The sequence below is a fragment of the Amaranthus tricolor genome, chromosome 8 (genome assembly GCF_026212465.1).
Source record: "Amaranthus tricolor cultivar Red isolate AtriRed21 chromosome 8, ASM2621246v1, whole genome shotgun sequence".
NCBI classification, from domain to species: Eukaryota; Viridiplantae; Streptophyta; class Magnoliopsida; order Caryophyllales; family Amaranthaceae; genus Amaranthus; species Amaranthus tricolor.
In genome coordinates, this window is record NC_080054.1 from 25,856,839 (window position 1) to 25,872,538 (window position 15,700).

Here is a 15,700-nt window from a genome sequence, read left to right on the forward strand (position 1 = left end):
AGAGAGGATTATTGGTCGTGGTACTGAACGAGATGGTTTGTACTATGTGGACGAGGCGATTCAAACGGGTCACACTTTGCTTGCCCATGGGTTCTCTGATCATCAGTTATAGACTTGGCATTGAGGTCTAGGACATCCATCATTAGGGTATCTGAAACGTATTTTTTCGTCAATAACTAAAAGTAATGTAGTCTTGATTGTGAAGCTTGTGTCCTTGCGAAAAGTCACAAACATTCTTAAGTAGTTCTAATCATAGCAGTGAACCTTTTATTTTGATACATTCTAACGTTTGGGGCCCTGCTCCTGAGTTTAGTAAACAAATTTATTCATATTTTGTTTCATTTATTGATGATTATACTAGAATGTGTTGGATATATTTCTTAAAACACAAATCTGAGGTTTTGGTTGTTTTTGTCAAGTTCTATAATATGATTGTCACGCAATTTAAAACTAAACCTCAAATAGCAAAAACGGCATAGCAAACTTCTTGTCCCCACACCCCACAACAAAACGGCATAACAAAAAGAAAGAATCGTACTCTCATTAAAATAGGTCGAGCCCTTATGTTTGAAGCCCATGTCCCATCTTATTTTTGGCCCGAAGCTATTGCCTCTGCCACCTACCTCAAAAACAGACTACCCTCCAAAACTCTTTAAGTTCAAAACCCTCCTCGATGGCCTTCGTACCCACACTACTGTTCCCTCTTTCCACTCCTTCCCCCTCGGATCTTTGGGTGTGTTGTGTATGTCCATTTATCCAAAATTGCTCGGAATAAACTGAAACCCCGTGCTGTTAAGTGTATCTTTGTGGACTATGGTACTAACCAAAAGGGATATCGCTGCTTTAATCCGACTCAGAATAAACTATATACCACAATGAATTGTGACTTCTTTGAGCACTCCTATTTTTACTCCCAGCTTCGTCTTCAGGGGGAGAATACATGTGATGACTTGATCTGGCTTACACACTCTGTAACTAATGATCTGAACCCCAAAGAGCAAGTAAGTAATCCCACAAACATGCTACGAAAAACTTAGTATTACTTACTCCTCAGGTCTCCCCTACCTTGTCTGAAGCATCTAATGATCAAAAAGTTGTCTGTGAGCCTCAAGAGGTATTAACTGAAGTTGAACCTCAAACTAATGATGATATATCTGGTATTGTTAATTCACCCTGCAGATATGAATTACAGAGATCTCCCCAAGAAGGTATGATCCAGAGTTTGAATCACAGAGATCTCGGTATCCTGTTAACCAAAGATGAGTAACTTGGCACAGACAGTTGTACCATTGCAAGCCAATTTATACTCAAGTTCCCTACCCCGCAGTACTGAAGAAGCTCTCCGAAACCCAAGGTGGAAAGAAGATATGGAAGATGAGATCTCGACTTCAAAGAAAAACAACACATGGGATAAGTGTATGCTACCTAACGGGAAAAAACCGGTAGGTTGCAAATAGGTTTTCACAATAAAGTATCATGCAGACGGAGCTATTGAGAGATACAAAGCTCGCCTTGTGGCAAAGGGGTATACACACTTACGGAATTGATTACTCCGAAACCTTCTCTCCGATTGCCATATGCATGCTAATAAGAATTGGCCTCTCTACCAGTTCGATGTAAAGAATGCATTCCTACATGACGAGATCGAAGAAGAGGTGTATATACATGCTCCACCCGGTTTTTCAGATGAATTTGCTCCAGGAGAAGGATGTAGACTGAAAAGGGCGTTGTATGGCTTGAAACAGTCTCCGAGAGCTTAGTTCGGTAGGTTTACCACAACAATGAAGAAATTTGGATATGAACAAAGCCATTCCGACCATATCCTGTTCCTGAAGAAAGGGGATGATCAGATCACATGTCTAATCATTTATGTAGATGATATGGTAATAACTGAAAATAATAAGAGGGAGATAAAGGAGCTTAAGAGGAAATTATTCATGGAGTTCGAGATGAAGAATTTGAAAAACTTGAAGTACTTCCTTGGTATAGAAGATTTCCGGTCCAAGAAGGAAATCTTTATCAATCAAAAGAAATAAGTCTTTAAATCTGTTAGCAGAGGTAGGTATAAATTGGAGAAAGAAATCATCAGCATCCCACACGTGAGATCAGAAGATCAGCTAGCTGACATCCTTACAAAAAGTTTCATCTTGTTGAAGATATTAGTACTTCATAATTTTAGTCCACCTCATGAGGATATAACAACTCCTCATTCATGTATTTATAGGAGGATATTTCTGTTTTTCATTTTTTAATTTTTCAGTCTTATTTTTTCTTTTCCTCTCTTCTTGGCTTTCGCTCTCCTTCCTCCCTTTTCTTTCTGTATTGTTTTGTCTGCCATGAGAGAAGGGATCACCTTCCCAAAGCTATTTTAATGGATTACTCCATTCACATGAATTCTGTTTTGTGATTAACTTTGCATGCACTGGAAATCTTCCTCCAAATTCTGTCATGGTATCAGATTGCTCAGGAACTCGATCCTCAAGTCTTCAAGAAACATCAAATCCTCATCTCTTTCTCCTGATTTCGCACTTTAGGGCAACACAGAAACCATCAACAATTCCTTTCTTTTCTATGCTTTCCGCTCAGGAATTTGAATTAATTGATTACATTTGCTAATTTTTTTTCTAACCTAGATTCCTCTTTTGTTCTCCAGTTTTCACCTTCTTCCTTTCTGCTTGATTTTTTTTTCCTTTTTCACATCACCTTCTCAATGACTAACGATTCTACTCACACATCTCATACTCTTAATACTCATATTCTAGAGTTCACTTCCGATCCTAGTACAGTGTTCTTTATTCATCCATCAGACAATACCGCACAATCTTTTGTCAGTGAGAAGTTTGAAGGAGAAAATTACATAACATGGAAGAGATCTATGATAATAAGCTTGGCTACAAAAAATAAAATGTGTTTTGTAGATGGCTCTCTTCCTAAACCAGCAGAAACCGATCCTACCTATAAGGCATGGGTTAGATGCAATGAGATGGTTATTGGCTGGCTTCTCAAGTCCTTGGGACCAGTTCAAGCTAAGAGTATTTTCTTTTTCAAGACTGCAAGTGAAATGTGGCAAGATTTAGAGGAAAAATATGGACATACTTCCTCTACTCAATTATTCGCTATACAAGAGGAAATAGCCAACATTCAACAGGAGGATGACAATGTGGCTGAGTTTCACTCAAAAATAAAGGTTCTGTGGGATGAACTCGATGATGTTTGTCCTTTGCCTATATGTGAGTGTAATAAGTGTGCTTGTAACCTTACTGCAAAATTTCTAAAGATTCTACAAGATCAAAGGCTTATTCAATTCCTCATGAAACTCAAAGATGAGTATAGACAAACAAGGAGCAGCATCATTATGATGCATCCTTTACCTCCAATTTCACAAGCATATAAAATTCTTCTTCAAGAGCAAAAACACAAACAAATCAGTGATGTCAAGAGCAATACCTCCGAAACTATGGCTTTCCTTGCAGATAGAAAAAGACTACATGATTCTCAATATTCAAGAAATAATCAAGATAGAAATAGTTACAATACTCTCAAAGGAGGCTTTACTCAAGGAAAAGGAGTTTTTAATTCTGAAAGAGGAAATTATAACAAGCATACTTTGCTTCATTGTGATCACTGTCATTATGTTGGTCAGACCATAGATAAGTGTTACAAACTTCACGGATATCCTAAGAATCACAAACACCCTCCTCAGAAGAAATTTGCTCACTGCACTCAATTAGGAGCCTACACCACACCAGATACTCAAGTTCCCACAGATGACATGGTTTATACCAGCTTCACCAAAGAACAGTACACATAAATCCTCAAACTTCTTGACAAGCCAAAAATGATTGAACCTGACACTCAAGCTCCTACAGAAAGCTCCTCTCATAATGCTTTCTTTGCAGGTAAACTTTGCTTATCTTCTCATTATGCTGGTAATTGGATTATTGACAGTGGCGCCACAGATCACTTTTGTTCCAACTTGAGTATGTTTTCCTCTTACAAATTATTGCCTACTAAAGACAATTTTATCACCATTCCTGATGGCAAAAGAATTTTAATTACACACGTTGGTCAAGTTAAACTCAATACTGATATTGTTCTACAAAATGTGCTGTATGTACCAGCGTTTCAATTTAATCTAATTTCTGTACACAAGATATGCCTTGACATGAATTGTGAAGCCCGGTTCAATTCTAACACTTGTTTTCTGCAGGGACCTACCTTGACCAAGATAATAGTTCTTGGTAAGCTGAGGTCAGGTCTATACTATGCCACTGCAGGTTCAATTAAAACTAAGCAGCACTTTGTTACATCAACTTCTTCAGCATATACAACTTCTACAAGTCTAAATAAACATCATGATCAAGCCAAGCTCTGGCATCTCAGGCTAGGACATCTCCCTTTTGCAAAGCTCTCTCAAGTTATTACTAGTCTACAATCCAAACAAGTTTGTTCAGATACTATTTGCCAAATTTGTCCCAAAGCCAAACAATGTAGGTTATCCTTTCCTATAAGTGACATCAAAAGTACTAAGCCTTTTCAACTCTTACATGTTGATGTATGGGGTCCCTATAAACATGTATCTTCCAAAGGCTGTACACTCTTCATCACTATAGTTGATGACTTCACCAGGTATACTTAGGTGCATTTGATGAAATATAAAACTGATTCTGTTCTCATTCTTCATAATTTTTTGCATTATGTTCACACTCAGTTTGGTACTACTGTCCATATTATAAGAACTGATAATGCTAAAGAGCTTTGTGATGGCCCAATCAAAGATTTGTACTATAAAAATGGTATCACACATCAAACAAGCTGTAGTGACACTCCTCAACAGAATGGAGTAGTAGAAAGGAAGCATAAGCATTTACTGGAAACAGCAAGAGCCCTCTTTTTTCAAGCTAATTTGCCTTCTTTGTACTGGGGTGAATGTATTCTTTGTGCCACCTACATTATCAATAGAATGCCTCTTTCAGTTCTAAAAAATAAATCTCCATATGAACTCTTGCATAACACTATTCCCAGAGTTGATCATCTTAGAGCTTTTGGATGCCTTTGCTTCGTTTCCACATCCAAGGTAAACAGGTCCAAATTTGATCCAAGGGCAGAGGCATGTGTCTTTCTTGGATACTCCCTCACCCAAAAAGGATATACCATTCTGAATATGAACACAAAAAGAATTTTTGTCAGCAGAGATGTCATATTTCATGAAAAACACTTCCCTTACCACCATAATCCCACTACCTCTTCTTCTTCACATAAACCTTTAAAGTTTTTCTTACCTGCTGATACTCAATCTCACCTTTTTTATGATCCTTTCTCAGACACATCACCAACTTCCATTCTTTCCTCTACATCTACCGCTTCTTCTACTTCTTCTAACACTATTGACTATAACTCATCTACTCTTGCACAGACTGATACTCTTGCTGTTGTCCCCCTTCGTGTTTCTAACAGGATCTCAAAACCTCCCTCATATTTGCAGGATTACATATGCTCTAATGTTAACAAAAGCCCTCCTACTACAATACACTGGTGTAACCTAGTTAGCTCTAATGCTTTTCATAATATACATACTGCATTAAATGATATTCATACACCTCTGGTTGAACCAACTTCATACAAACATGCTTCTACAGATCCTCAATGGATCTCTGCTATGGAAACTGAATTAGCTGCCCTAAAAGCTAATAACACTTGGTCTGTTGTTGATCTTCCTCCTGGGAAGAAACCAATAGGAAGCAAATGGGTATACAAAATCAAACTCAAAGCAAATGGTTATGTGGAAAGGTATAAAGCTCGTCTTGTTGCTAAAGGCTATACACAAACCCATGGAGTTGACTATGATGAGACCTTCTCCCCTGTTGTTAATATAACCACTATAAGAGCTCTTCTTGCTGTAGCAGCTCAAAAAAAATGGGAATTACACCAACTAGATGTCAATAATGCCTTTCTCCATGATGACCTCCATGAAGAAGTTTACATGACACTTCCTGATGGCATTCCTAATCCTGATAACAAAGTGTGTAAATTACAAAATCCCTCTATGAATTAAAACAAGCCTCTAGGCAGTGGTTTGCTAAGCTTCATACTGAATTGGTTATACATCGTTTCAAACAATCTAAAAATGATTATTCTGTTTTTGTCAAACATCAAGGCATCACTATCACCATAGCTGCTATATATGTTGATGATATTATACTCACAGGAAATGATTCTACGATAATCTCTCATTTGAAAACTCACTTGCATAATGTTTTTAGTATAAAGGATCTTGGCAGGTTACATTACTTTCTTGGATTGGAGGTATCCTATGTTCATGATGGCATCATTCTCAGTCAACAAAAGTTTACTAAAGAATTATTAGCAACTGCTGGCCTATCTTCATATAAGTCTGCTGTGACTCCCTTACCTCTCAATCTACAACTCAGTTCCACTGCAAGTATTCTTATTCCTGATGCCACATACTATAGAAGTATGGTAGGCAAACTAAATTTCCTCACCCACACTAGGCCTGATCTTGCCTACAGTGTTCAACACCTTAGTCAATTTATGCAACATCCTAGGGAACCACATCTACAGGCTCTCCACCATACTATTTCCTATGTTGCTCACACAGTAGGACAGAGTATTCTTCTCAAAGGCTCTGATAAACTTGTTCTACAAGCTTTTTCTGATTCAGACTGGGCATCCTGCATTGATTCAAGGAAATCAGTCTCAGGGTATATCATTCAACTTGGTCACTCCCCAATCTCCTGGAAATCCAAGAAGCAGCCCACAGTTTCAAGATCTTCCGCGGAAGCAGAATACAAAGCAATGGCAAATGCAGCTTCTGAAGTAACATGGCTGGTTAGGCTCTTAGCTGATTTTGGTGTCTCTTAATTACAACCGGTGACCCTCCATTGTGACAATCAATCTGCCATCTATATTGCTAAGAACCCTGTGTTTCATGAACGCACAAAGCACATTGCCATTGATTGTCATTTTACAAGAGAAAAAGTTTTAGAAGGCCTCATTCAACTCACATACCTTCCCACTTCTTCTCAACTTGCTGATGTTCTCACCAAGATCCTGCCTTCTCAACAGTTCAGACAACTACTATCCAATCTTGGCATGTCCCAGCCAACATTGTGGGGGGATGTTGAAGATATTAGTACTTCATAATTTTAGTCCACCTCATGAGGATATAACAACTCCTCATTCATGTATTTATAGGAGGATATTTCTGTTTTTTATTTTTTAATTTTTCAGTCTTATTTTTTCTTTTCCTCTCTTCTTGGCTTTCGCTCTCCTTCCTCCCTTTTTTTTCTGTATTGTTTTGTCTGCCATGAGAGAAGGGATCACCTTCCCAAAGCTATTTTAATGGATTACTCCATTCACATGAATTCTGTTTTGTGATTAACTTTGCATGCACTGGAAATCTTCCTCCAAATTCTGTCACATCTAAAGCCTTCAAAACTACGTTATCCAAGTTAGACATTAAAAACCCTATAACCTAACTTGAGAGAGAGAGTGAAAATATAATATCTTGAAGATATTCTGAATTTATTACTCCTTTTTAGCAAATTTATTAAGGCAAATATATATTTCCTAGTTATATTATTTCCTTAATTAACTCCTAATTTGTGTATATAATGAAGATGTAATGATAATTAAAAAGTAATACAAAACAATATTCCTTGACCCTAAATTCCGCATTCTTAAATTCTTCTATAAATTACAGCTTCCGGTGTACAAAGCATAATTTTAGAAGACTTCCACCCTATAAAACCATTCATCTCTCAATAATTGATGAAGGATGTACAACAGGACAAGAACAGGTCTGCAATCTAAAACAAGCATTTCACTTTGCAAAACAGAAGCTAGAAACATTTCTTGACAGTATCCATTTCTGTTTGGACCTATGTTCTCAAGGTTATGTCAATGGTTATTAACCTATGCTTATCTACAATAACTACTCATACCAAACACACCAAAACTTGACGTGCAGTTGGTGTTAGGATCATGTCGAATTGAATCAGTTTGTTGCTGTAATATCCCAGAACAGCTTTGGTTGCTGACTACGGTAGGACTTGGAAACCATTGAGGTGTTTGAAATCCTTGTACCATCTCTGCAAACATGTTTTGAAGATCTTCCACACTATTCGGTTTCTCCTGTGAGCATCAAAGATGTATTCATGTAAGCCCACGTAACTCAATCAGACAATTTGTAAGCCCACATAACTCAATCAGACAATCGAACAATCTCAGAAACAAAACAAAACCTAGACCAATTCGACGTCAATCCACATTCTCGTAGCCATATCTCATAGCTCAAATGAAGGCTGGATAGCTCAAATGAAGGCTGGCATTAAGATTACACTTGTGTTGGCAATCGTATCGGTTATGTTAACTTATCGAAGAAGGAATTTGAGTATAGTAAGTGAACTATGTGTCACCTTGTAGAGAAGAGGAGTTTTAATCAGTGGCAAATGTAGCTTTATTCAATGCCATCAACTCACAATATTTAATAAGTTATATCTCTAAACATTTAATAAGTTATATCTCTAAATATGTTAATAAGCGTACTTATTAAGTTGGTTAAAGTATTAGTATGTGACAACATTGTCCAAAGTTTGTTTTACTATCAATTTTTTTAAAAAGAATACTAAATATATTGACTTCATTTGATCCGCCCTATATCTGGTTCACTGCTTTTCTTCTGGCCTTCTACAATTTTCCTTTCCATACTAAATACAAAGTTACCTAACAAATTTGAACATTTTAGAACCATTGCACTATATTTAATAGTATTTTTGAAAGGATAAAAAATGTAAGATCTCTATGTTTTCATTTCAAATCTTTCAAATATGTGACAAATATTATTTTATTTAAAATTCAGACCCTGTTTCAAGCGGTATATCTATGTAAGCTCTTCTTATAGGGCTCATGGTAAACACTAAACACTGATAAGGAAACTAAAGTTACTAACGGGATCATACTACAAAACAATGCTTAATACTTGCCTCATCTCTGACTTGTGCCATAAGTGCCATCATCTCTTGCATAAAATCACAGAAACCCTGTATTCAAAGTTCAAATTTATTGTAGTTAGAAAAAAATAGACTAACAAAATCTATTGAAGGTGCTGACTACTGAATAGCAAAACAAAGTCGATATAAATACTAATAGTTGATAAATCATACCTCATCCACTTCTTCAAAGGGATCATACATGCCTGCATCATACAATGTTCTCTTCTTGGGATCCGACAACACTAAAACAAAGCAAACACTCGTTAAATAGCTTGTTTACCACTATAATGAATTCCACAACAAAATTATCTTACCCAAATAGTCAAATCTGTAGGGACAATTTACCTGAATAGGCTTCTTGAATTTTCTGAAATTTTCTTTTAGCCTCTCCAAGCATGACAGGGTTGTTGCTCCACTTATCAGGATGCCATTGCTGGAACCACATTGTTATAATCAAGACTCGGTATACAATCTTTTTAAATTAAGCAACAAAATATTTTCTTGTAATGAAATTAGAAGGAATGATTTTATAGAGCAGTTGTTCAATTTACTTTGTGATCTCAACCACAGTTGCCTAAAATGCTTTCTAATTGACTTTTGAAGTTGTTTGAATTAAACTTATTAGATCATCCAATAGCACGGACAGTATTTTTTGATAATTTTGACTAAACATTCATTTGGGTCACTAAAATATTAAGAGTATTTTAAGTCTTTAAAATCAAATCTTGCATCTACACTTATTTTTAAGTAATTTTAAATTTATTCAAGAATCGAGTCAAAATAAAATTCGATTTCAATAACAAAATCAAATAAATAGACTTAAAACCCTTATTTTAATTTGCATGCAACGAGTTAAATAGAGTTCTTTATTTGACCAACTAAAAAATCCCAAAAATCATCTTAAAAACCAACTTCACATTATTTGTTAAACATACCCTTAAAAAACTAAAATAAACCCCAGTCGAAGCTCAAAACCAGCCAATACCTTTCAAATTTGCAATTTAATGAAAGACTAGCTCATTAGCATATCAGGTAGGGGGAGCTATTAATGGTGAAGACCGACTATAATCCACATACCCTTAAAAAACTAAAATAAACCCCAGTCGAAGCTCAAAACCAGCCAATACCTTTCAAATTTGCAATTTAATGAAAGACTAGCTCATTAGCATATCAGGTAGGGGGAGCTATTAATGGTGAAGACCGACTATAATCCACCCTAAAAACCCTGTAGATTCAATATACACAAGTGATATTTGATCCGTAAGTTATTTTACATTATGTTTACCCTAACAAAATTGTTCAAACATCCAATTTTTTAAACCTATAAGAATGGCTTCGTCTCTTGCATAGACACTAGTCTCAAACGACTCTCAGTTGAAACCTTAATTTTCAATCAAAAAAATTAAATTGGACCTAGAGATTTAGCCTACTTCCCAGTTCCCTTTCCTTCTTGTTCCTCCCATCATAACCGTCTGAACACATTGTGAAGGAACATGCAGGATTATACCGTCAGGAATTTCATCTTTACATTTCCGATTAACATCCGATTAAAGACATTAAATGTCAAAACTCTTGATAAATTAATTGCACTAAAAATCATCGATAAAACAAAAAAACTAACATCGAATCAGATTTCAAGATTTATCAATACAATGTCCAAAATAAACATAAATTTAAGAGGAATTAAACAATAAATTACCATAGCTAATTTACGATAGGCGCGACGAATTTCATGAAACGATGAATCGCAATTCAAACCAAGAACAGTGTAGTATGATTCTTCAGCCTCCATTGTTTTAATTCTTCAACAATAACGCAATTCTAAGCAAGATTACGATTCTTTTCAAGGAATTATGGAGATGATATGTGAAATTAAGTATTAGGTATATATAGAAATCGAAAGAGAATCTAGAATATATAATTTTATTAATTGTCGGTTAAATGATGAGGACAGAAATGGCTGAAAATGAACAAAATATCTTGGCAAGAGAGAGCGACGATTTAAATAGAAGGTTCCGGAACTATTTAAATTGGACATGTAGAACTATAACGTGTCATTTTTCTCTCTCTTGTCAAGTTCCTCCTGTGCTAGATTTTTTCTTTTCTATATTAGATATTTCGGATTTCACATTATTATCGTGTTGGGCAGTTTTACTGTGTGATATTTTTTTATATGGATTAAATAGTTCAATTAACATAATTATTAATATGTGAGCTTTTTATTTTAAGGTTTTTTTTTTGAGAAACTATATTTTACAAAAATAGCTCTTATGATTTTTGGCCTTTTTTGCAATTTTTTTCCTCCTTTTTTATACTCCCTCATATTTATTAATTTAGGGACATTTTCCTTTTGCACCAAAAACTAGGAGGGGCGGGGAACCATATAAAAGTGGGTGAAAAACTCAATTTTTCTATAAAGGGCATTGATATTTATGTGTTTTCATGTGTGGTTGTGTTGTTATAAAAAGGGTAAAAGGGTAAAAAAATGACAAAAATAAAAATGAGACATAATCAATGAATTAACCCAATAAGAAAATGTTCCTAAATCAATGAATAGAAGGGAGTATTATTTTTCATTTTGTTTGTATATATTTATTATTTTGCATCATTTTTATTTTTGGAATACTCAAATTCTTACTTGGGTTAAATAGCCCAATAATCAAAACTTAGAATATTTCATGTGGTGACCTTGGGTTTTGTCTTTTACACTAATCTTTTTTAAATTACGTACTTATCTCGACTAGAATTCGAAATATTTGGTTAATAAGGATGATCACGACGTTTGTGTTTTTTGAAAAAAATGCTATTATATATTTATGTTGGGTGAAAATAACATAGAGTTACCAAAAAAAATTTCTTTTTTGTCTACCACGTGAAATAGTTTGAATGTCAAGGTCACCACGTGGATTAACAAAACACAAATTCTTGTGAGAGACCGATTCTAATTAGGTCAGCACATTATATATTTTTAAAATATTGTAAGTAGGCATTAAGAATCATGTAAGTAGACATTTAAGATATTGAAAGTAGGTATTAAGGATACGGTAAGTAAACATTAAGGATAATGTAAATAGGAGGCGTTAAAAATACGATAAATAGATAATAATCTTTAATAGGCTGGGCTTGAGATATGTCTCTCAAAGAGACGGTCTCTCAAGAGACTAGTTGTTAAAAAAATTGTTTGTCTAACACGTGGAAAAACAGAAAGTTCCGGGTTACCACATAAAATTTCCCAAAAAACTTTTAGCATCATGAACGTTTTATGTAGACTCATCTCACTGTGAGACAATCTCATACAAGAGGAGCTCTTTAGAATATCATTCATCACTTTTTTTGATATTATTTATACATTCTTTTTTTAAGAATATCATTTATACATTCTAATTCTTTATTAATTTCATGATTATAATTTATTTTCTCTCTATTTAATATCAAAAAAAAATTTAAAAATAACTTGGTTCTTTTTTGCTATTATCTTAAATTCATTTTTTATTTTAATCTCAATCTTATTGTGTTTTTGTTACTATAAACACAAGGGAATATCCTAAAGTCTTTTTGTTGATATAATAATATCTACGACCTTTGAGATTATAGAATAATAAAAGGTCGGTGAAAATTCATATTAAAAAAGTGATTTAAAAGAGGTAAGATGAAGTTTTTGGATAAAAATATTGTAATTGTAAAGAGTATTTGTTGATTATTTTTAAGGAAAAATCAACAAAAATCCGTAATCTTTTTTTTTCTTTAAGTTGTTTTTTAGTTTCATTTTTGTCAAAAACTACTTACTAAACTACATTTGTTCGTCAAAGCTACCATCTTACAGATTTTATACATTTTACTATAATTATGAAGGTAAAAAAATATATACAATAAATTTGCCTATCAAATTTCTATTTTTTCCCAAAATTTGATAGTTTTTTAAAATTTTGTTTGTCAAAATCATTTGTAAGCTGAAAGTTTTTAACAAACAAAAATATTTTACAAAAATATTTAAGTAGGAAGCTTTTGATAAAATATAAAATAAAATAGTTTTTAAATAAAAAGTTAAAAAATTGTAGATTTACACAGATTTTATACATTTTACTATAATATATATATATATATATATATATATATATATATATATATATATATATATATATATATATAATTTATTCTATTATTGAAAGAATCTCTAGTGTCATTTGATTGCACTTTAATTGTATAATTAAGAATTTCAAAGAGACAACTTACCCCTAAATAAACCTTACAAATGTAAAAATATAATGAATAAACAATTAAATTATGACTCATTTATGACCATTAAAGATATTAACAAAATATGAAAATTTTACTTACCGTAAAAGTACGATGTATATGTAGTTGTACGTGAAACACAATAAAACTAGTTTTATGATATTTGTTTCAATTTAAATGTATGTAACATAGTGAGAAATTAAATAATATGTGAATTTATAACCACAGAAAATTATAATCTAATCGAATATAAAAGTATATAATTAAAATGTCTTAAATATTGAAAATCATTTAATTCTCATGAACATCAAATCTTACTCTAAAATCTATAACTATGAATAAAAAACGTAGTTAAAGATGATCTATTTGAATAAACTTTCGTTATATCAATTAATTAATCAAATTAAGACTAATTAGTTTTTGTCACAAACTCTATCATATTGACTAAACTAATCAAATATGTCTTAAACACAAACTCCTATTATATTTAAGGTTAACAAAGATAGTTTAAATCAAGACTAATAATACCAATTTTAATCTCATAATTTATAACGAATTCCACAATAATTTTAGTTCATATTTAAAATGAAGATCAATCTTTCTAATCTAGAAGCTGAATCCTTAATAATCATGACGATAATGATGATAGACATTAAAATAACAATTACAACCCCAAAGATGCTTCAAAACATAAATTATGATAGAGAATGAATAAAATAAATAACATTTACTAAATGTTTTAACTAATTGAATATAAATAGCAATGCAGAACAAAATATGAATGGAGAAATAAAAAAAATCAATTAATTCTATTAAAGTAAATGACAAAATAAAATGTTAGTTAAGAGTAAATAACTTGCAGAAACATGAAGCCTCTAAATTAGGTTAAACTAAATCCTTATAAAGGAAAGGCTAACTTAACAAACAAGAAATCTGATTAATGATTAAAAGCGATTGATTGAATATTTTTTTAGTTGTTTAACAAACAAAAAATTAAAAACCAAAAAACTTAAAAAATAAATTTGTAGCTAACGTAAAAGCCACTCAAAACCTTTTTTTGGTTGATTAACTAATTAAAAAATCGATCAAAAAGTCATGTGTCAAATATTGCCGAAATACATCATTACAATACAACTGAATGAATGGTGATAGTCCTCATAAAAGCTAAAGGTAAAGACTTGCACCATATTAAGTCAATGAAAATTTGAAAAAAATGAGATTATTTATCTACTTAATTCCAAATATAAGATTGGGGAAAACTTATGTCCCAAAATAAGTTTCCATACATCCAATCCTAGCTTCGGGTAGAGTCGCTGTTAGTAACAGCGAAAGTGAAAAAAAAAAAATTAAAAGCCTAAAGTCGCTGTTACTAACAGCGACTTAAAAAAAATAAAAAATTAAAAGCCCAAAGTCTAACAGCAACTAAAAAAAAAAAAAAAAAAAAAAAAAAAAAAAAACTTTTTTTTTAAAAAAAAAAAATAAATTTAAGTCGCTTTAATAAAAGAAGAAACTAGTATGCATGAACTAGTATGCTCAAAATTTTAAGGCTAGAATTGTGAAATGGAACTAGTATGCATGAACTGCTTTAATAAAAGAAGAAACTAACTTAAAGATAACTCTTACAGTATTGCCTTCTTCATAAAAACACTCACCTAAAACCATTAGGAACATCAATCTGGCTCTGGTAATTATCATACAACACTGGAATTGATAGAGCAAGAAGCACTCCTAAACAAAACATCAAGTGAAGCTTCAAAATGAATTCACTAAACTCGTAAGCAATTAGCGACAGGACAAAAATAGTGAAAGCACGGTAGCATAAGACAAAACACTGTCAACTCACCAATGTAGACAAATGTGATGAAATTGCACAAGCTACCAATAGAGGAAATAAACCACAACAATGCAGCAACCTGCACAAAAAATTCATAACAAATATGACTTGATAGATCCTCAACAAACACCAAACAGAGCAATCAAGTGTAGAACACAAGAAATCACAATACCTGAAGAAGAATCCTCAGATTCCCACAAATGGCAATCTCATGAGCAAGTGCCAATGCATGATTAACCCATGCTCGAATCACATCAGCTGCCTGTTCAACAGACTTCTCTGATATCTCCAAATCAGGGACAAGGGGAAGAGGTCTAATTCATCAAAAAGAAATGTTCCACAACTTCAATTTTTGACCAGCAGAAAAAACTAACAAACTACTCAATCTGTGGATCTTGTTCTTTGAACTTACTTCACTAGTCATTACAAAACTTGAAACATATTTGAAAGAACAAGTATCAATGAATAAGAAATGACAAATTAGGTAAATAACTATCTTATAGAATTGGACTATATATTTAAAAGAGTTGGGACTGCAAAATGTAACAAAGCATAGAAATCTTGGTAGTACATAACAATCTATCTTATCTTAAGATGATAAGGTGACAGATTAATT

The 15,700-nt window shown here is 33.1% G+C and overlaps 1 protein-coding gene and 1 long non-coding RNA gene across 2 annotated transcripts; both read right to left on the bottom strand.

Moving 5' to 3' along the window:
- Window positions 1-7,622: 7,622 nt before the first annotated feature.
- Window positions 7,623-10,982, bottom strand: LOC130821098 (uncharacterized). Its single transcript, XM_057686732.1, has 5 exons — window positions 10,714-10,982; window positions 9,360-9,447; window positions 9,186-9,256; window positions 9,006-9,062; window positions 7,623-8,154 (listed from the first exon to the last, which is right to left on the bottom strand). The coding sequence occupies exons 1-5, from the start codon at window positions 10,804-10,806 to the stop codon at window positions 7,942-7,944; spliced, it is 522 nt and encodes a 173-aa protein (XP_057542715.1). The 5' UTR covers window positions 10,807-10,982; the 3' UTR covers window positions 7,623-7,941.
- A 3,845-nt stretch (window positions 10,983-14,827) lies between these two features.
- Window positions 14,828-15,643, bottom strand: LOC130821099 (uncharacterized). Its single transcript, XR_009045293.1, has 3 exons — window positions 15,257-15,643; window positions 15,094-15,163; window positions 14,828-14,978 (listed from the first exon to the last, which is right to left on the bottom strand). It is a non-coding gene; the product is annotated as an uncharacterized LOC130821099 (long non-coding RNA).
- Between the last annotated feature and the right edge of the window lie 57 nt (window positions 15,644-15,700).

Bases quoted from the DNA above. Each gene is read 5' to 3' on its own strand.
- LOC130821098 (XM_057686732.1), bottom strand. From the start codon at position 10,806: ATGGAGGCTGAAGAATCATACTACACTGTTCTTGGTTTGAATTGCGAT. The intron at 9,257-9,359 runs GTAAATTGTCCC...GCTTTGTTTTAG, and splicing joins AATTCAAGAAGCCTATTCAG to TGTTGTCGGATCCCAAGAAG. The intron at 9,063-9,185 runs GTATGATTTATC...CTTTGAATACAG, and splicing joins CCTTTGAAGAAGTGGATGAG to GGTTTCTGTGATTTTATGCA.